The sequence below is a fragment of the Equus quagga genome, chromosome 15 (assembly GCF_021613505.1).
Source record: "Equus quagga isolate Etosha38 chromosome 15, UCLA_HA_Equagga_1.0, whole genome shotgun sequence".
In the NCBI taxonomy this organism is placed as follows: domain Eukaryota; kingdom Metazoa; phylum Chordata; class Mammalia; order Perissodactyla; family Equidae; genus Equus; species Equus quagga.
Window position 1 is genome coordinate 78,757,336 of NC_060281.1, and position 21,977 is coordinate 78,779,312.

General features: G+C 48.7%; 1 protein-coding gene and 1 long non-coding RNA gene across 2 annotated transcripts in view; one reads left to right on the forward strand and one right to left on the reverse strand.

The window, feature by feature from the left end:
- The window catches only part of SRRM4 (serine/arginine repetitive matrix 4), a 145,513-nt gene that overhangs the window by 119,586 nt on the left and 3,950 nt on the right, over positions 1–21,977 (forward strand). Inside the window, exons 8-11 of the mRNA XM_046638732.1 lie at positions 1,217–1,373; positions 14,122–14,426; positions 18,865–19,068; positions 21,764–21,874. Of these exons, the coding sequence (XP_046494688.1) occupies positions 1,217–1,373; positions 14,122–14,426; positions 18,865–19,068; positions 21,764–21,874 (777 nt within the window). The remainder of the gene's footprint in view (positions 1–1,216; positions 1,374–14,121; positions 14,427–18,864; positions 19,069–21,763; positions 21,875–21,977) is intronic.
- LOC124225990 (uncharacterized) overlaps positions 19,045–21,977 on the reverse strand; it is a 4,063-nt gene continuing 1,130 nt past the window's right edge. Inside the window, exons 2-3 of the long non-coding RNA XR_006885179.1 lie at positions 19,463–19,677; positions 19,045–19,266 (exon numbers count right to left, since the gene is read on the reverse strand). This is a non-coding gene — a long non-coding RNA (uncharacterized LOC124225990). The remainder of the gene's footprint in view (positions 19,267–19,462; positions 19,678–21,977) is intronic.

The window sequence follows — 21,977 nt, forward strand, 5'->3', positions numbered from 1 at the left end:
GTCTGAGCAAGGTCACGTGACTGGCAGAGCTGGGACAGGGACCTGAGCCCTTCGCTTCCAGCCCAGGCTGAATCAGCTCTCGGCAGCTAAGCCCTGCAGGTCTGGGCCAGAGGATGGCGCCGGGCCTGCCTCACACACTCGGGGCGCTCCACCTTCCCTGTCACTTACCTCTTAGGGAAATGGCTCACATGGCAGACCGCAGCCCCAGCCCTCCTGCTGTCACCTCCCCTGGTGGTGCTGCCGTCTGAGCTCCCCAGTGTCTATTGGACTAAGGGACACTCCAGCATGCATGGGAGCAACCTGAGAGCCGGCCCTCGGACCACACCCCCAATAGAAGAATGATCTGGAGGCCCCAGAGCAGGGAAAGACACTCCAGAGCAAGAACCAGAGGCATCGGTTCTGATGGGAACAGAAAAGTCTGCCCTGCTCCTGGTTCTGCCAGTTACAAGCTGTGTGACCTCAGGCAGGTCAAACATCTCTGAGCCTCAGCTCCCTCATCAGTAAAATGGGAAAGTAATACCTGCCCTGTCTGTGTCTTCAAGCTGTAGAGAGGACTGTGAAAGCACCTTCAGAGGGGTTTACAAGTGCCATTCAAATCAATAAAGTGTTATTTTTATTCCTACTGTGGCTCAGAGCTGACGGACTACGCAGAATCCAAATATACTCGTTCTACGGAGTCAGAGATTCCTTTGGTTTCCACTGCAGACAGGGCAGCGAGATCTAAATCTGACAAGCATGCAGAAGGCATCTTTGTCATTTTTGTCAGCTTTTGCTTTTTCCCAAAAGTTTTGGGTGACAGTCAATAGGATGCCTCTATTTCACAGATGGCGAAGTCACATACACAAAGACACACAGATAAACGCAGTTATATTTATAGGCAAACACATGAAAACACAGATGGACACACCCAGACATACACACAGTCACAGACAGACGGACAGACACACAGGTGCACAAAGGACATTAAACTGCATCAGAATAGGGACCTTTTCCATCTTCACAGCTGCAACCCCAGCTGAATCAACGTTTGTTGAATGAATAAATGAGAGAATGAGTGACTGAATGGGCAGGTGGGTGGGTAGATGGGTGGACGCCACATAGTTCATACAAGCACAGCCAAACACACTCTGTCACCCACAGATCCTGCTGGTCCCTAACCACCTCTCTGCCACGCTCCCCTTCAAAAGATCCTCAGATCTCTCCCTCCTGCCCGCAGGCACCGTGGCCGGTCCCCTGAAGAAGGGCGGAAGTCCCGCCGCAGACACTCCCGCCGCTGCTCCAAGACCCTCTGCAAGGCCAGCCCCGAGGCCCGGTCCAGCCGCCCGCCCAGCCAACCCCTCCAGATGCTCAGCCTCCTGTCGGCCAGGGCTGTAGTAAGTATTCCGCACGGCCTCCTCTGCCAGTCTTGGCCCCGACGCCTGGGGGAGGTGGAGGCACGAGTTCAGGGCAGTGTACGACACATGGTCATTCAGTTTCGGGCAAATATCCCACTGGTTTCAGACCTCATTATTGACTCACCAGACCATCATTCGCCAGCTTTGGGCAGCACTCGGCTTGGGAATTTGGGGTGGGGGGGAAAGGAGGGGAGAAAAATGAAAACTAAAATACCCAGTCTTTTTATCAAGGGAACATTGAAAACTATGTATTGGTCTCCAGAGTGCCATGTGCAGGAATGCATGTGTGAGACACCGTAGGTTTCTTTAAGGAGGAGGGAAAAGGGGGTATTTGATGTCACAGAGGCACTCCAGCTTTCCAGTGAAGTCACATCTTTGATGGCAGCTAGCCTGAAGCATTGCTTACCAGCTGGGGTTTGGTTTCACCTGTATAAACACGGCCTTGAATTTCGATGACCTTTGTCCTCTCACGTGTCCACACAAGGTTTCAGGGAGTTGAGGGCACAGCAGCCCTCACTAGTCCCTTCCACAGATGGGACAGAAAAACCAAGGCTCAGAGAGGTTAAGGTCTGGGGAGAAGACACAGAGCAAAGCAAGAGCAAATCCAATGTAGCGGCCCAGCATTGAATGGAATCATGCCACGCTCCCTCAGGTGGACAAGGAGGAGCTGGAATGTGACTTCAGACAGTTTGACACTAAGAGGTTTCCTCAGCAAGAGATTTGGGAGCTGGATCTGAACACAAGTCCCAGCTTTGCCACTTCCTAGCTGGGTGGCTTCGGGAAAGTCACTTGACCTCTCTGAAACTCAGTTTTCTCATTGGTAAACTTGAAATAATACCCCCTCCACATGGGACTGTTGGGGTTATCCAATAAGATAAAGTATGTGAAGGCCTTGTGTGGCCTCTAAAGGGACAGACAGACAAATAGGAGACTCAGTGTTGACGTAGCCTACACTCATGGCTGACAGCTGGGAAGAGAGCTGTCTCCTCTAGCTATGAGAGAACCTGAAAATCTCAGAGAGCTGCTCCTTTAGAAAAGACGAGGTGGAAGTAAGGAAGAGCTTGGGGTGCCTGCTGGGAGGTCAAGGAAGAGAAGGTGACCATAAATACTAATTGGGCCTGGTTGACACAATAGTTATTACCTGCAGTGCATTCTGGGAAACTTCTTTACCCATCAAGACACCCTCTATCACCAACATCTGATTTTGCCCAAATCCTCTGCCTAGCTGGACTGTCCCCAACTCTCCCAGGCCCCTCCTTTGCAGAGATGCCTGTGGTTGCCGAGTATTTTGCAGATGGAAAATGCCCACCTGCCTTCTCCCCTCCCTGAATGTCCTATAAAGGTCTTCCCAGTATGGCAAAGAGTCGCGAGGCCTGGGTTCAAGTTCCGGCTTGACTGGAGAATTCCTCTTAGCCTAACCTCAGCTTCCTTATCTGGAAAATGGGCATGATTATCCCACTGGTCTTCCAGGGGAATTGTTGCAAAGATAGATATAAATTCAAAATATGAGCAATAGAGGGTGGAAGAATGTTTTTAAGTTAGTAAATGCCATCCATTCTCCCTGGTCATGGATTTGTGGCAGCCCATTTGGTGGCCCCAACTGCCCCTCACTAAAAAGTGCCACTGGGGGCAACTGGCTTATGTCTTCTCACCTGCCTGGGGTGGTTTCCTAGCAGGTCAGGTCTGTCAAAATGTTGCAAAGAGGTGAATGTTGCAAAAAAAAAAAAAAGGTATGGTCCTCCCAATACCAGCTGGTGAGGTTCCAGATTGGCTGTTGGTTCTGCAAGCCTCCATGTCTCCCCGTGGGCCCAGCCCCTATCAGAAGAGCTGGAAGCTCATCCATACCTAGAGGGGAGAGGCCTTAAGAGCTCACCAAATCAATGCCCTGATTCCAAGAAGAGGAACTGAGACTCACAGAAGAGTAATGGCTTCCATGGTCAATGGAATGTAAGAGTTGTGAAAAACAGGGGGTTATGACAATGCAGTCAAATCTGGCTCTGAACTAAGGGTAGTTACTTAAACCTTTTGGAACCACAGTTTCCTCATCTGTTAAAAAAAAATACAGATAATAAGTCTCTTCTTCAAAAGCCTTGTTAGGACCAGAGCAAAATAATATTGTAAACTGTCGAACCCAGTGCTTGGCATGGGACAAAATCCGGCAAGTATTAGTGGGCGTTATGATGACAACATTCCAGATGCTGGCTCTGTACTTAGCAACTGTGGAAGCTTGAGCAAGTTATGCAAACTCTCTGTGCCTCAGTTTCCTCCAAATCTGCAAAACAAGAATGATAATAGGACCTGCCTGCTAAGAGGTATGTTAGGAGGATTCAATGACCTAATGTAAGTAAACATTTTAGACTGCAGCAGGCAAGTGGTAAAGGGTCTGTCATGGTTGCTGTTAACGATGGCAGCAGGAGTATTCACAGCGGACGTGGTCATAGCAGCAGCAACAATAGCAGCAGCCCTGGTCATAGCCGTGGTCGTAGCCATAACAGTGGTCTGGTTCCAGGTCCAGGCTAGTCAGTGGATGATTTGGGATTAGAGCCAGGCCACCTGCTCCCCTTACTTTTAGTTTCCTTCCATCCTAGATAGCGGCTGCAGCCCGAATGGCTGCACCCATTCATGGTTGCCTGACTCCTGGGGGCCTCAGCTGCCCCCCAAGTCTGGTCCTCTGAGTGCACTCCATGCTAATCCCTTTCTCATCTTCTCTCCTGCAAAGGCAGAGATGGAAGAAAGTGGCAGGCTGGACCAAATGTTTCCGAGAGTCCTGGCCTCAGGAGTTTTCCGAGCTCTTTGTCTAAGAGAACAGCAAAGTCGCTGTCATTGAATTCCCTGTTCAGTCACTCATTCAAATGACCAGCGATCTATCGAGCATCTGCAGAGTCAGCCCTGATGTGGCTCTCAGGATCCACTGAAGAAGAAACAATCTGTGCCTCTTTAGAGGGACACAGACAAGGTCAAAACCGTAAAAGACAATACACAACGATTGATGGGGAGATGCTGAGATGGGGTGGAAGGTAAGCAGGCAGGGAAGGGAATTAGGGTTAGGATTAGGTTAGGGCAGAGAAGGCGACAACTGCCTGAGAAACTAGTAGCCAAAGGAAGCAGGAAATGAAGACTGGAGATGGGGGTGGAGACAGGATTCCAGGGCAAGAGCTGGGGCTCTGGAGCATGGAGGGCCTTCTATGCCATGGTTCCTGCCACATGCCACTGCAGGCATTTCATATGCACAGCTCTTTAAAAGATCAGGGATGGGCACATTACACCCAGGGGGCATATTTGCATATATGAATATGCAAATGTGGGTTGTGTCTTATGGAAATGCTAGTTGGTGAGCTAAAGATAACGTGAAGCCCTCTTGCTCTGTCAGAGCCCAAATCCAAGTGGAGGGTCCTAAGGAGATGATTTAGGGACCCCTCCCAGCCTCACTCATGTTCCTTATCTCCACTCGACAATCTCTGTTCAAGACATTTGGGAGACACAGATATGAATAGAACACCCTTCCTGACTCCAGGGCTCACAGTGTAGGAGTCAACAGCAGCTGCAGTTGAGTGAGATAAGTGTTGTAATGAGGGCTGAGACCAAGTCGGTGAGCACCAGCATCTCCTCAGTTGCAAAAATATTCAAATACTTGCACACCAGTTGGTAAACAGACTCTGTCACTAGCCCATCCCCCAGTCAAGGCAGCCATCCCTTCCCTGCCCTGGTACCTTCTGGACCTTCTCACAGTCCAGCAACTAAAGAGTGACACCTGACAGCCCTTCAGTGCCAAGGCCAGCTACCTTCGGGTGGGGCAGTACCCACACTCAACCAGTTGTTGAATATTTTGAATATCACCCCCAGCAGTGATGGAAGCAAGTACAATGTGTAGTAGGACCACAGAGGAAGGACCCAAACAATGTTGTCTTGGTGTCTGAGAGGGCTCTACAAATAAAGGAACATTTGACCTGGGCTTTGAAGGATGGGTAAGAGTTCACCAAATTGAGATGGCCAATGAATAGAGGGAGGATGAAATACCACTATGTGCCAGGCACTGTCACATACTTTATTTTTTTTCTCGTTTGATCCCCAAAATAGTTCTTTGAAGTAGATGAAATTATTATCACCATTTTTCGGATGGGAAAACTGAGGCTCAGAGAGGTGAAGTGACTTAGGTTGGTAGCCCAATTGGGAGGAAGGGGAGCTGCCTGGTATGAATGGTGGCTGGTGCCTTAGAAGCTTCCTCTGAGAGCCAGAGGACCGACTGGGTGACAGAGAGGCTGGTGGCCCCAAGGTTTGGCCAAGTCCTTTCCCTGTTGCCTGAAGTTCTCTGTTAAGTCTGTCTTAACTGGAAAGGGAATCTGGAGGGGGGCAGATGAAGACCGAAGGTAGACCAAGGAGAAGGGCAGGCTCCTTTTCTCCTCCTCCCATCTCCAGCTTGGGCCAACAGTTGCCACGTACTCCTTGTCGCAACCTGCACAGATGCCATGATAAAAAAAAAAAAGCAGAATTGGGGGGCCATCAGAGGGGGCCTCGTGAAATCTGGAAGCAATAGAGGGAAGTGACAAAGACAAGGGCTTCGGAGCAAATCTGGATTCTCTGGAATTCTTGATCTCATCTCCCTCTGAGACCCTGCGTGACAGCAGCGACTAATGCTTCCGGAGTACTTACTGTGTTCCAGGCTGAATTCTCTACTTGTCATCTCATGTATTTCTAATAATAGCCCTTCTAGTATCTAGGAGCTCCCACTAGTATCCTCAATTTACAATGAAACTACAGCCTAGAAAAATTAAGTAAAAGGCAGCTATGAAATGGAGAAGTCAGGATTTGAACCCAGAAATTCTGACCTCAGAGTCCATGTGCTTAAATTACATGACCTCCCTCGTGTCATTTCACTTTGCCGGGCCTCAGTGTTCTCATCTGTCCCTTGGGCTAATAGTCATATCTACCTCATAGGATGGTTGTGGGGATGGAGTGATATAAGGGATCCATTCATTTAAAAAATATGCATTAAGCACCTACTGTGTGCCAGACACTCTTCCAGGCACTGGGTGAACAGCAGTGAGCAAGGCAGACCAGGCTCCTGCCCTCATGCAGCTTCTGTTCCATGAAGACTTAGCCTAGTACTGGGGACATGACATTCAAGACGCAATAGCTGCTAGTGTTATCATTTGTCATCACAGTGGCTTTATTGAACTTACTCCAAATGAAGGACATGACATTTTTGGAGTATCTCTGGCCTCAAAGAGCTTAATGACATCCAAGATCTCAAGTGAACTTCAGAGCAACTCTAGGAGAAAGGCAGCACCGCGATGTGCTTCCCATTTTGTAGACGGGGAAAATGGGGCTGAGGGGGAATACATGGATGGCCCGGGCCTTCGGACCCCTGACCCAGGCTCTCGCACATTCTGCAAAAGCCTTCAAGCTCTTGCTCAGCTGAGAGCCTCAGCATCCAACGCCATTGATTGCAGCTTAGAGAAGAGAGGGACCAGAACGCAGAAGGAGGGCGGTGGGAGCTTTAGGGAGTGGTCGGACCAGTTGTGTTTGAAATGGAAAGTGGCATAGCATTGTCGATTTTTACTTTTGCCAAAGATAGACAAAAAAAGAAAATCGCCATTGTCTATCCTGAAAAGGCCATTTTGCCATCAGAAGAGGTAGGACGTCCATGACCTCAGAAGAAAGGATGAGCCTTTAAATCGAATGCATTGAGCTGGAGGAAAAACTCATGACATTGAACTTATTTTCTCTCCTTTCCATTTGGGCTGAAAAATTGATCTAACTGGATCCATGTAGAGATTTTCAAGAACCTGTGGACTGTGGGCTGGGGGCCGTCAAGAGGGGCTTCAGAGAAATGGGGAGGCCGAAGGGGAGAGGAAGGCAAATCACCTCCCTGGGCCCACGGTCAGCTGCCGTGCACAGCCCTGTGGGGTCCTCCCAGCCCCAGAAGGTCTCCCTATCTTTTTCCACCCCCGCCGCCTCCCCACTGAACTCCCAACAGGTCAATGAATCCATTCTTTTGTTGTCTTCCTAATTAGTGTGCAAAGGAAGATAACAACAGCAAGAAAAATAAACTTAATGTCTTTGTGAAACAAGAGGATTTTTTTTTTAAAGGAATAACCAGAACCCTCTAGCTAAAAGCTCTGCCATGCAGCTCTATATTCACAAGAGAATTTCCAGTCCCCCATATGGCAGGGAGGGAAAAAAATTTATAGCCATCTCTCTCCATGGGGCCGTTTGAAGCTCAGTAAATGGACTTGTTCAGTTTAATTGGAATTCTCTTCTTGATTGTATTTCTGTAACCTATTAGGCCGCGCTGCCTCTTGATCTCCGAATTCAGCTGAAATTAAATTTTGAAGTGTAAGTGAGAGGTTGCCTTTTTTCCCGTTCTTGATTAAATAATGATTTGAAACAAAAACAATAAATAACAGTGCCGGCTCCCCTGGAGGGAAGACAGAGACTCCCAGTGAAACACCAGGGAGCCGGAGTTCATGAGGGGGGGTTAATTACTTATTAGAAAAACCCAAGTGTTAACACCAAGTATATTAAGGAACAAGTTGATGAGGCAAGCTTGAGATCAAAAGAAGAAAATTAGAGCTTCATATGGGAGGGGGCTAAGAGAGTAAAGGGGAAATATTTGTTTGCTCTCCTCCAATGGCCATGAGTTTGCAAAAAGCAGTTTGTCCAAAAAAACTATCTGAGATTGGCCATCCCGACCCAGAAGGGAGGAGTTTGTAATGGCTCTGGGATCTGGATATAGTTTAACGGCTCTGGTCTTCTGGCTCCTTTCGTTGACAAAGGCCGAGAGGGATTGAAAGGGTGGAGATGGGAAGATGAAGCAGAGTTCCGGAAGGGAGAGATGAAACATCCAGGACGCACTGTGTTTGTGCTGCTTTCAGAGCAATCAGGGTAGCAACGCACACCTGGAACAGAAGGTCACAGACCCAGCTGTCTCAGGGGCCAGGCAGCTGGTAGATGTAAGCAGGAGTGACCCCTTGGGGCCTGGGGCCAGAAGAGCTCATGCCAATTATTGCCAAGCAGGAATGTGGACCCAACGTTGCCAGATCTTATTTTTCAACACAAACTAGATACAGGGTTGTTATGTGAAACCACCCTATTCTACGATGTTGGCAGTTCATTCAAATTTATTTTCAAACATACTAAGAGAGCTGAAGAAGGCACTCCTGACACAAAGCACAACTTGGCCCCTCAGCTTCCCAGTGAGGATTTGGGGTGTTGAAGCAGACACTATTCATTTATATCCCCTCACCCTTACCCCCCACTTCAGGGCACATGGCCAACTTCCATCTTCCAATGTTCTCTGGCCTCCAAAGGCCACTTTGCTTGGCTGTGAAGCAGCCTGGACATGCTAGAGAATGGACACCCCCAGGTGCAGCCTTCAACCCATGAGTGGTGGGGAATGGGTGTATAAATACTCCAGCTCCCTCCCAGGTCTTCACTGGCTCCCAGAGCATCCTCCAGCCACTCACCGGGGCAGCTGGTTTGATAACACATCTTTTATTGGCTCCTTCTCTCTCCTGTCTCATTTCCGTACTCCCTCCAAAGGTTCCTTGCCCTCTCAAATAAACTACTAGAATTCAAATTCCTGTGAGAATCCATTTAGGACAGGTGTTATTTCCCTTGGTGATGAAGCAGATCTTACAGGGGCTGAATTTTCTTGCCATTCCACAAAAGGAGGCTTTTGTGAAGACATGAAAGGAAGGGCAAGGCTGAGATGGAGGAAGGGGTCAGAGTGGACCAAAGAAGAGAGCCCGGTATGAAGGTCCCAGGTCTTAAACAGAGGTCCTGGCTTCCCTGAGGGCATTGTTCCTGGACAACAGTGGGCCGAGGATGACTCCTCTTAGCAAGTACCCTGAGCACCATCTTGCAGCCACGCTGGGAGTACACACAGTGAGCAGTTACAGGCACAGAAGAGAAGTTCCCAGCGGATGAAGAAGAGCTCTTCAAAGAGAAGTTTTGAGAGGCCTATTATCTAAATGAGGAGACACGGAGGAGCAAGGGGGAGCGGACCTGTCATGTCAATGTCGAGTGGGCAACCGTTTGCATCTCCCATGCCAGAGTGAGTGTCTGGCTAGGAAGGAGACACTCAGAGATGAGGGGGCAGAGGCAAGATCACAGGGGCCTCTGTCCTCTGCCTATCAGGATGTCCATGACTTGAAGGTCTCCTTTGCATGATCATGGCTATCATCACCTCCTGGACACACACACACACACACACTCATCCTGCCTGTGGCCCCCCTCAACTGTATCTTTCTTCCTCTTTGTGTGGGTGAATGGAGAGCTCTGGAGAAGGTGGAGTCTGAGTCTAAGAGGCTGTGAAATTCTCCATGCTTCTCTAAGGAGTTTATTAAAATGTTCCTGTCACCTGGCAAAAGAGACAGAGCCCATCAAGACTTGTAAAGACAAATCCAAATAGAGTTCAGGTGAAAGAAGCAGGAATGAATGTCTTCAGGCCGTCACCTCTTCCCCCCAACCCCAAAGTAGTCCTTTAAGCAGGTCCGTAGTGAGAAGATTTGTATGCTCGGTGCCTGCGAGGGCTGCCATGTCATGTTGGTTGTGCCCGTACAAGAGTGACTGGCCCTGGAGTGAAACCCCATCCACCCTCCACTTGCCAAAATAGTCACGAATGCTGACCTGGAGATACATCAGCCCAGAGAACGGTGTATCTATGTTTTTTCTGATTTGTCTGGCCAGAGGGGGTGCCTTTTTCTAATTCCCGACCCAAGAGGAGCACCTTTTTGTAACCCACACAAAGTCACTTACAGGCTGGCAGCCCTGTTGTGTGCGAATGGCCAGACACAGTCCATCTTTTAATCTGACCTCCCAGAATAGCAGAGGGTGGAAAAGGAGTCAGGAGACCCGGCACGGCTTGTTTGATCTGGAAGCTTCTCGGGCCTGGAATTCTCACCAGAGCCTGGAGCTTACGCTGTTCAGAATCTGCCGATTGAGCCCTGGTGTGCTTTCCCTAAGGGTTCCGGGTCCGAGGAGGAAGAGCGGAGGGTGTTCCTTCTCTGCCACGGCCTGGACCTGAAACTTGATTCTAGAGGTTCTCTCTAGGTCACAAACCCAGCCCTGAGCTGGTCTCAAGACCCCAACCTTGAGCCAAGGGTCCACCTGGTTTCCTAGAACTATTTTGAGTACAATGGAAGCCAGTCTCTCCTTAAAAATCCATCAAATTCCCAAAGCTGGCAGTCACCCATTTGGACCCCACCAGGGCCTGATCACCCAACCATCTCCACCAATGAACTGAGTTAGGATGGGCCCAGGCTTCCAAGGGACTGTGGAGCAGCTTTGTTCATTCAGCAAGATTTACTGAGCACCTACTCTGTACCAGGCACTGGTGGGTACTTAGGCACCACACTAAGCCAGTCATACGTGGCCTCTACCTTCAACAAGTCCCCACCCAGATGGAGAGACAGGCAATAGGACACAGAATTACCCCACTGAGTAACAGTAGTGTGGCACACAGAATCCAGTTTTTTGAATGAGTGAGTGAATGAAAGATTGAATGAATGAATAAATGAATGAAATAGAGAGTTTTCTGCTATCCTGGCCTGAGAATCCGAGATGGCTTTCTAGAGGAGATGATATGTAACTTGGAGGATGAATAAATTTCACCATGTGAAGTGAGGAAGAGGGGAAGAGTGTTCTAGGAAGAGGAAATGGCATGTGCAAATGGCCTGGGGTTGGGAGAGCAACATATGGTGGCAGAATCAAGAAAACTCTCTCATCAATTGACTTAAGGTTGCAGGGGCCAGAGTGGGGGTGTGTGGCAGAGATGAGGTTTGTGAAGTACAGAGGGCTGAGTTGTAAAGGACATTGTCATCCATGTCAAAGAATTCAGATTCATCCAAAGAAACGGGACTTTTAAGCAAGTGGAGAGGTTGGTATTTTCAGGCACCAGAGCAAATGCTTTGAAATTAGGAGTCAAGGCTGGGAACAAGTACCTGGGGAAAGAAAAGCCCAGCCTGGATGCCCCAGGTAGCAAGCCATGAGATAGCGGAAACCGTTGTACACAGGCCCCTTCATGTTGTCTTCCAGCCTGGGTCCCTCCAAGGAGGGTTTCCTGGTTCACTTGTGGCACACTGGCCACCAAGCATTGACCATCTCTAAGGCAAGGATTCCACGAGTCCATCCTTGGACCAAGCCCCAGTCTGAGACACAGGGTCCCAAGATCTAGCTGCCCAGTGTGATGCTTTCCCATTCCCGACAGAGGTGGCGGAAACGCACCTGTCACCACTGCCCTCCCAGAGGCGGGAAGGATATGGCCTCCAGATTGCAATGGGAAGACAAAACGGAGGAGCTGAATGGGAATGTGGCCCTTCCGTTATTTTTAAAGAAGTCTCACTCTAGAAAACTCCACCTGGGCAACCTTATTTTGAGGTCCCTCCTCCCAAAGCAAAGCTGGCCAGCCCACCAAGCAGGTGAGGCGGCAGCAGCGCTGGGTGCAACGCGGTAAAGCCGAACCATCACCTTGTCTGTGCTCAAAGCCTCCTGGGAGAATCCACAAAGGAAGTCCAGCCTCCCCGGCGCCGGGAGCTGACACCCTGAGACGTGGAGTTCTCTCTGTTATTCTCGCAGTTCCCGTCTCTCTGTCTCCCCCTCATAACCAGTTGCTGCGAAGGCAAAAATGGCTCCTTAAGAAAGCCCCAAAGTCCCCCTCCTTTAGGCCCGAGGTGCATGTGATCAAGTGAGGGGAAGCAGGCTCCTGATGGTGAAGCCTGTCTTAATATTTCTGGGGCCTGGGGCAAGAATATAGCAGGAGGCCCATAGACTGTCTAAATGTTTATAAATCAAGCCAGCAAGCTTAAGTGAAATATGTTCTATCTTGGCATATATAAAATACCCTCAAAATGATCTGGAAAGTCAGATTTGAATTTAGAATCTCGGACCCCTCAGCGTACCAAGCCATAAGCTGGCAGTGTGGGAAGAACCTGCCTGGAGGCCCCCGCCCCTCCCTCTCTCCTCCCACCTCTTGCACCAGCCAACCCCGTGATGGACCTCCCGCACATGCGTGTGGACACCTCAGCCCGAACATCCACGTTCTGTCCAAGGAGCCACCCTTGGACCTAGGGGTGTGCACACCTGAAGAATGGTCTGTCCCGGACGGATAGATCCATGGATGAGCCTGCCCAGACCCTGGAAGGGGGCTCGGGTCATTTAAACAGAGAATTCTGGGATCTCAGGTACCCAAAGAGTGGACTTGGGGGAAGTGGTTTCCAGGTAGTGCCTACTTGAACTCACACATTTCTTGCCCCATGAGGATGGTTATTGCTGGAAGATGGCCAGGGCAGGGTCCCTCTTTGCCACAGCTCAACACAGTACTGTTGGTGGGGGCCAGAACCGAACCCACTGTGTCATCCCAGCCATGAGACTGGTCTGAACATTTAAAGAAAACCATCCATTATGCTTCTCAACGCGCCACTGCCTTCCCGAGGGCTGGCTCTCCATCACCTCCTTTACTCCTTCATCCCTCCTAGATTAGCCCCACACAGGATTCTGGGGACCTCCCCTCCTTCCCAGTCACCCCAAAGCCCCATCTCCAAGGCCCTCCCAAAGCTTTGTTGCAGGCACCCCCTCCCCGTGTCGCCTTGACGCTGCCACCTTAGAGAGACGCCAACTCTGGCCGCCATTTGCATTTTCCGCAAGGATTTCTTGATCCAGCTTGGGCATCCGGGGACTGACGAGGTTAGTGTTGATGGCTTGAGGTCCCCAGGCAGAAGCGATGCGTCATCTGTCAAGGACGCTGGAAAACCAAAAGCTCAAAGGTCAGGGCCAAGTGTGAGGATGCGCAGAGAGGTGTGTGTTTTTTCTTGTCATTTGCGACTCTAACGATCGACTCACGTTGCCCACTCTTCCCTTTCTCTTACACCTTACCTACCTACTAAAGGAGGAGTTCTTGCTTGGTAAGTGGATACAATCCGCAGACATGAGAGAATTTATTAGAAGCCACGCGAGACCTTAGCTACCTTCTCCAGGGGGAAAAGGACACGCACAAATATCCGTAGAGAGCTTTTTTTTCGTTTGTTTTCAGTCAGACTATTTGACTTCCTTTTTTTTTTTCTTTTTGTCCTCCCTTTCTTTTCCCCTTTAGTTGAAAACTACCAAAATGTCATTTTGTGACCTTGACTTTATATATTTATATTAAAAAAAAACCTCTCCTCTTTATTTCATTTCTTTTCCCCATGTGATATTTGTTTAGGGTTCTATTCAGGCAACTTTTTCTTTAAAAAAGAAAAAAAGTCAAATTCATTGAGGATTTGGTTGAAGTTTAAAAATTTTGGCTTTATCTCCTTTTTTTAAGTTCCGAGACATATTTTTTTCAGGCCTATAGCCCCATTTCTTTTTCCCCTCCCCTTATTTTTATTATGGTTTTAGGTTAACGGTATTTACACCCCCGTTTCTATTACGTTGTCTCTTTTGTTTGAGTTCATCCATTAGAAATTAAATTTTGTATAATTTCCTTTTTCTTTTGTTTAATCTGGACCGCATGCTTTTTCTCTGCATGAAACTTAAATCTTCCAGTTATCCTAGCAGGGGGTAAAAAAATATCTCCTTTCTGTGGTATTCTTTCAGGAATTTGTGCTTTTGTTTTTTGGCGTCTCTGCTTTCCTCTCCTCTCTCTTTCCTTTCGTTACAGTGCATCATGACGGTAAACATTTCTTGGTTATTTAAACCCAGCCCGCAGGCTCAGGGCTCAGCAGTGTCCAATGGGTGTTTTTGCTTTCAGATCACTGGGTCGGGCTCTGCTGCTGACCTCTTTACCAAAACAGCCAGCCCGCTCACCACCTCCCGAGGACGCTCCCAGGAGTATGACTCAGGCAATGACACCTCCTCGCCACCCTCCACGCAAATCAGCTCAGCCAGGTCGCGGGGTCAGGAGAAAGGGAGCCCCAGTGGGGGCCTAAGCAAGAGCCAGGACCTCAACGGCGGCGACACCTCTGATTCAGGGAACTCCTTCACCACCTCCTCACCCCAGAACAAGGGGGCCACTCTGGAGAATCTCTCCCCCACCAGCAGGGGCAGAGAGTCAAGGTCAGTGTACCTGGGCAGGAGGAGGGGGTCCCACCTTAGCTCAACCATCTCAGTCTCTCACCTGAGCCCCGAAGCACCCCCCCACCCCAACCTAGGAGTCTTTTATTTGCAAGAGGGGGAAAACTCAACTCAAACTGGCATAATTTTTTTAAAAACCCAAAGATATTCAGCTTCAGGTACAGCTGGATCCAGGGGCTAAAAAAATGTCATTGGTAATCTGTCTTTCCCATTACATCTCTCAGCTCTGGTGCCCCCTCTGTTGGCTTCATTCTCAAGTAGACTTTCCCAAAGCATTGGCAGATATGCCATCCAGCTAACATTCTATCTGCTTAGCCAGCCAATGGAAGGAGAATGTCTCTTTCCCCCAAATTTCAGCAAAATAGCAGAGCAAGTGCTCGTTGGCTCTGCTTCGTGCAGCTTGGGCCATTTTCTCAGCCCTGGACCAACCACTCTGACCCAGAGGAGCCTGTGCTTTTGACTAGAATGTGTCACATGCCACCACTGGAGCAAATGAGAGGGTTCTTCCTACATACATTAAATGTGGGAGAAGTCTGGTTCTCTGAAGGAAAAGCCAGGGTACTGATATCAGGAGGAGGAATGGAGGCTGGGCAGGCCAAAAAAGATGTCAATTTTACCAATAATCTCAGGAGAAAGTCTGCCATTAAGTTCATTTTAAGCTGCCGTCACTTAAAAATATACCACAGTGTTTACCCAAATGCATTAAAAATTTATGTCCACACAAAAACTTGCACGTGGATGTTTAGAGCAGCTTTATTCATAATGGCCAAAACTTGGAAGCAACCAAGATGTCCTTCAATAGGAGAATGGATAGATAAACTGTGATCCATCCAGACAACGGAATGTTATCCAGTGCTAAAAAGAAACGAGGTATCAAGCCATGAAAAGACACAGAGGAAACTTACATGCATATTACAAAGTGAAAGGAGCCAGTCTGAAAAGGCTGCATACTGTATGATTCCAGGTATATGACACTCTGGAAAAGGGAACACTATGCAGACAGTTAAAAGATCAGTGGTGAGGCTGGTCTGATGGCGGAGCGGTTGGGTTTGCTCATTCCACTTCCGTGGCCCGGGGTTCACTGGTTCGGATCCCAGGCACAGACCTATGCACTGCTTGGCAAGCCATGCTGTGGCAGTGTCCCACATATAAAATGGAGGAAGATGGGCACGGATGTTAGCTCAGGGCCAGGCTTCCTCAGCAAAAAGAGGAGGACTGGTAGCAGATTTCAGCTCAGGGCTAATCTTCCTCAAAAAAAAAAAAAATATATATATATATATCAGTGGTTCACCTGGGGTTGTAGTGTTGCGGGGGTGGATGAACAGGTGGGGCACAGATGTTTAGGGCAGTGAAACTATTCCATATACTACAGTGGTGGATACATACTATACATTTGTCAAAACACATTGGGTTCACAAGAGTGAACCCTAATGTAAACTATGGACTTTGGATGATAACGATGTGTCAGTGTAGGTTCATCGATGGTAACAAATGTCCCACTCTGGTGCAGGACGCTGATAGTTGAGGACGCTGGGTGTGTGTCAGGACGGGGGGTATATGGGAAATCTCTGTACCTTCCACTCAGTTTTTCTGTAAACCTAAAACTACTCTAAAAAATAAAGTTTACTAACTTAAGTATATATGTCAATTATATATTTATAATTTTATACATATATATATGTTATATATATCTATCTCCCACAGACAATGTCAGGTAAAGGGAGATCAAGCTATCCCAGAATGTCCAGACTTCTTGACTTTTTAGCCCGTCTTAACACACTTGCTGGATGCAGTTTTCCTGTAGAAAACCTTCCAGGCAGTTGTTTATGAGCCAGTTGTAATTTCACTACTTCATCACTCCCTTACTGTCTCTCACTCAAGAAATCACAGCAAAATGCTAATCACTGAGGATAATGGCACAGTAACAGCTAGTAAAACATGCTGATCACTTACTCTGGACCATTCACTCAGTTACTCCTCCCTCAGCTGGTTATCAGGCAGCCCCTAGATGCCAGCCACTCAGCTTGGTGCTAAAGATATGATCCTTTTCCTCAGGAGCATATAATTAAGATGCAGAGGCAGAGATGCAGGAAGGATGGGAAAGATTTGCTGGTGCACGCTGCCATGCTAACAGTGGGGTCCTTCCTTCTTCTGGGGGTGGAGCTCTGCTCTTGTTCACGGGGCCCCAGGCTTCAGAGAGCCAGAGCCTTAGCAGTGAAGCAGTTAAAAGCTGCCTCAAGGACAGAGCACCCTTTGTCCCAGACACTTCGGTCCTGGACAAACAGTTTGGCATTCACACGTAGGCCTGGCCTCTGCTTTGCCTGCCTCAGACATCCCTGGCCTCAGTTCACACCCAAGCTTGGCTGGGAGCCAGGGCTGGGTCAGAGCAAATGTTAGTATCTCCAAGAACAGGCAGCGATGTTCCCAGATGAGAGGGGGGGACATGTGTCTGCTGATAGACTGCAGTGCTATTATGCAGGAAGCAACCGAGAATAGTAGTAACAGTAACAACAGCAATCATCATAATGGCAGCGAATATTTGTCAAGCCCTGACTGTATGATAGGTTCTCTGCCAAGTGCTTTCTCTGGATAGTCCTCCTGATATATCAAGGTTTCCTCACAAATCCTTTATGGGATAGGTACTGTTGCAACCCCTTCTTAGCTGATGGGGAAACTGAGGCTCAGAGTGGTTCAGAAACTCGGTTAATAAGGGCCAGCACCAGGAATGAAACACAGATCTGTCTCCAGAACTGGAGCTGAGCAGCGCCTACCAGTTAACCTGCTTAAATTAATTTCCTTGGACAGCCAAATTAAATAATTTAGACCCAGCCTTTCATGTTGAAATAGAAATGATCTTTAAATCCACGGCTCTTTGTCATGGCAGCCACAAGCAGAGGGCCGAGTGGAAGAGACGTGAGCTCTCAATCAGGGGAAGCACAGACAGTGAGGTGGGGGCTGGCGAGTGGCAGGGCAGTGGGCTTCAGAGCTGGACAGGTCAGGGTTTGAGACTCTGGGTGGCCTCGAGCAAGTAACTAACCCTTCTGAACCTTCTCCAGAAATCAGAGATAGCGCCAGCCTCATAAGGTTGTCGAGAGGACTAAATGAGTGATGCTTCTGATCACCCGGGACACTAAGAGGCTGAAAATGTTTATCCCACAGATATTTGTTGATGACCTAGGATATGTATGAGACTGTCCTAAGTGCTGGGATACAGCGTCCAGAGACACATGAGTCCTGTCCCCAAGCTCAGAGTCTGGGGGAGACAACAACTATAGGACCAAGTGAGCCATCTAGGAATGGGGGAAGCCTAGGGGCTGGGGGCTGTGGTAACACACTGGAGGTCACCCGATCACATTTAGGGGGTGTCAAGGAAGGTTTTCTAGAAAAGGTGAGGTCAAACTAAAGCCTGAACCATGAGTAGGAGTCTTCAGGTGAAGAGGGGAGGGAAGAGGGTGCCAGCAGTGAGAATGTTCTAAGGCCTGGAGACAAGGGAGGGAGCAGGGCTAGTCCAGGAGGAACAAGTAGTCCGTGATGGCTGGAGTCAAGAGAGGACAGTGCCAAGAGCTGAGGCTGGAGGGGTGAGCAGAGGCTGGGTCATGATGAGCCTTGACATCCATGTTAACAAGATTTGAACTTGACCCTTGGCCCAATCCAAAGGAACGTGTCCTGACCGAGAACCCAACAGGAGCCCAGCGTGGCTCCAGGCAGGGTGGGAATGCAGAAGACAGGATGCTGTCCTTTGGGTGATTTTGAACACGGCTCTGCCCTTCTTTGGGTCTCAGTTCCCCCATCTGCGAAATGGGCTTCACCAAAGTTTCCCAAATTTACACGTTTCCCCTTCTTGATTTTTACCATATCCATGTACAACTGGTACTCCTATTTACTTTAATAAACTTATTTTTTTATATAAGGAAACTTATAGTACTATCTTGAATAGAACATTTGTATCACTTACCCTAAACAGAAGGCACCTGTAAAAATACAAGATTAACACGGTGTATTTAATTCTAGTTACAGTTGCCTGCCCAAGGCTCGCAGCCCCAGGCCTGCTCTCTCTCTTTGGGAGATTGCAAGTGTCAAAGAGCTGGTATAAACCCACTAGCACCCACCCTGGGCTTTCTCCTTAACATAATCAGAGGACTGAAAAAGCCTCGAAAGGGAATAAATCTGTCACCAAGTGATTTGATGGCATTTACCATCATGCCTAGGCCCAACGACCTAAAATACTCTCCAGGCCCCATGTGGTAAGCACCCCACTCTATCTCTGCTCCTCTTTGTGGCCTGGGAAGTCTTTCTGGAGGTAGTACGATGGGCAAAGGAGGAAAGGGGGTTCTAAGAGCACGCCAGCCTGGTCTAAGGTAGGGCAGTGATGCACCCAGACCAGCCAGCAGGCCACTAACAGGCATTCTCCCCTCCGCAGAGGATCTCAGTCGCCATGCCTGGAGTGCACCGAGGTGAAGAAGTCCAGCCTGGTCCCGGCCACGGCCCGGAGCTCCCCCATGAGAGGGTGCTCCCGCAGCTCCTCCTATGCCAGCACCCGCTCCTCCAGCCACTCCTCCCGATCGCCAAACCCCAGGGCCTCCCCCAGGTACACCCGGAGCCGATCCGCCTCCTCTGGGAAAAGGTGAGTGCAGTTTTGACCTTTGCTCTGTAGCGCTTTCCTCCACTTTCCTCTGTAGGCAGCTAGTTAAGGTAACTGGAGATGTCCTTTGACCCATGCGGGAGAGGAGTCAGACAGACTTGAGTTCGAATGCCTGTCCTATCCATTACTAGCTGGTGGCCTTGGGCCTCAGTTAACCTCTCTGAGCTTCAGTTTCTTCACCTGCAAAATGAAAACAATAATACTTAGCCTAAAGGATTGCACAGAGGACTCTGTGGTGCTTAGACCAGTACTTGGAACAAAGTGAGTATCAGTTAGGATTGTTGCTATTGGAGTGAGGATGAGCTCCTGTGGCTCAGTTATCTTCTGCTGCATAAAAAATTACCTGCAAACTTAGCATCCTTAAACAAGTACTTACTTAGTTCCTGATTCTGTGGATCAGCAGCTTGGGCTGGGCTCAGCTGGGTGGTTCTTCTGTTCTCTCTTGGGTGCATGCATGTGTCTTCTGTCAGCTGGAGGGTTGGCTGGGGGCTAGCTGGTTTGGATGACCCCAGCTGACTCATCTCTGCTCCATGTGGTCTCTCGTCTTGTAGCAGGCTTATCTGGGCTTGTTGAAGTGGTGATGGCAGGGTTCTAAGAGAGAGCAGTAGTGTGCAAGGCCTCTTGAAGCCTAGGCTTGGAACGGGCATGACATCCCTTCTGCCATTCTATTAGCCATAGCGAGTTCCAAGACCAATCCAGTGCAAGGGGTGCTCCTCTTAGTGGGGGGAGCTGCAAAGTCACATGGCAAGGGGCGTGGATACAGGAAAAAGAATCATGCCCCTTTTGGCATTCTACCACTCAATTCCAATAATCACTGGCAATTGCTCGATTTTCTCATGTGGAATAATGATGCAGCAGAACGTACAGACATGAGATCTCAAGGAACTGGAAGACACCATCCAGTCTAATCAACCCATGGCTCCTTGGAGCCCAGCTTCCCTCTACAAACGGGAATTTCCAACAGCACTCTGACTGTTGCTCTTTTGCAACCATATAATCAAAAAACAGCTGCTTGCTTGCTTGGTTACTTCAAGACCAGTTCATTCAAAAGAAAGAGACAAGGCAGCTGACAGAAATATTTGATGTGATAGAGTGACAAAAACAGAAGAGCAAATCAGGCTAAAAGGGAAATTAAGGGGAGAAATAAAATTAAGTCAAGAGAAAGTGTTAAGTCCTGAAGGCATGTCCTACCATTCTGTATAGCTGCTATGGAGGTGGGCTGCAAATGTGACTCTGAGCTCCCTGGCAGAAAAAGCAAAAAGGGAAATTGTTCCATTAATTTATACATTATTAACAAAAAAGATAAGAATTGGACGATTTGCTCAGAGAGCAGTTATTTCTGATTTTTAAGTCTATGAAAAATGACTCATGTGGCTCCACAGAAAAAGGACACTATGTGATGTAGCAGATGGAAATGACTGACATCCTCTCAAGGTGCCCAAAAACATGTTTTATCTTGACTATTTCTTATACTGGCTCTCAATGCATAGCCAAAAAGCAAGTGGGCAAGAGCACATTTTCCAGGGGCCATAACTCCCAGGGCACTGAGAGTGAAGGAGCTATTCCTTACCCACACTCCTTACCTCACCCTTGGCAGCATGTAAGAACAGAGTCCCACAGCAACATTTAAGGGGCATGGTTATTAGATCACCCAGAAAGCAGGAAGGGATTAAGGAACATTTAGGTGAGGGCAGGTCATAGCAAGCCTGTTTTTTTAAGTTAAAAAGAACAGATGGGAAAACTTTAGTGTTTCTGTGAGGGAAAGCTGGCAAAAGCAAAACATGAGAGAGTGTCCCTACTACCCATTCTTGTGCTGATAGCAGACATTGCTAATCCATCACAGTGCTCTTTCCCAGTAGGCCCATGGCAGACATTGCTAATCCATCATGGTGCTCTTTCCCACTGTACACAAACATGACCGTAGAATCCCTCTCAACCTTGGCAGTCACTACGAGGAGATCATAGTCGGCATATGTGAGATGAAAATTATTTGAAAGCCTGACTTTAGGGAGATAAGAATGAAAGGCAGATGTTCCTGGGAAACTGGAAAAACCAAGGCCATAGTTCCCTAAAAGTGGGAGGCAGAAGAAGCCTGGAAGTAGCATAGGGTGAGTAATTTGGATGCACAACAAAGTAGTCTAGAAGTCAAGGGCACATTGTAGCCAAACAGACCTGGGTTCAAATCCCTCACCAGCTGAGTGACCTTGAGCAAATTACAGCACCTCTCTGTGCCTCTGTTTCCCCATCTATCGAATGGGACTGATAATGGTACCTAACCCTGTGATGTGCGGAGCATTAAATGAGAGAATGCACATAAAGCATTAGTTCCACGTCTAGCACATAGTAAAACACACAATAATCACAGCAAAGGTTTCCTCTGTGCTGGCTATGTGCCAATATGCTAGGTGATTTACCCTAATTTACTCATTTAATTTACGACTGCATAGGGTAAGTACTATAACTACCCCCATTTTACAGATGAGAAAACACAGGCCCAGAGAAGGGAAATCACCTGCCCGAGGTCACACAGCTAATAAGCGGCCAGGAGAGTAAGAATTCAGTAAGAGGAAGTTGTCGACATCATTATGAACCACCTAAAAGGGAGGGGATGTCATCCAGGACAACCCTGGCGAGCTCTGCATGCTCCTTAGGGGCGGTCTTCTTTCCTCTCCTCCAGGTCCTACTCGCGCTCTCCCAGCTATTCCTCCAAGTCTGGAAAGAGGAGCCCGCCTAGCAGAAGCTCTCGATCCCGCCGCAGCCCCAGCTACTCCCGCTACAGCCCCAGCAGGTACCGGCCCCGCCCCCAGGCGCTGGCCCCGCCCCTCGGGCCAGGCCCCGCTTCCCAGGCCTCTCTTTCGCTGAGATCTGCCTCTCTGGCCCCGCCCCCTCGG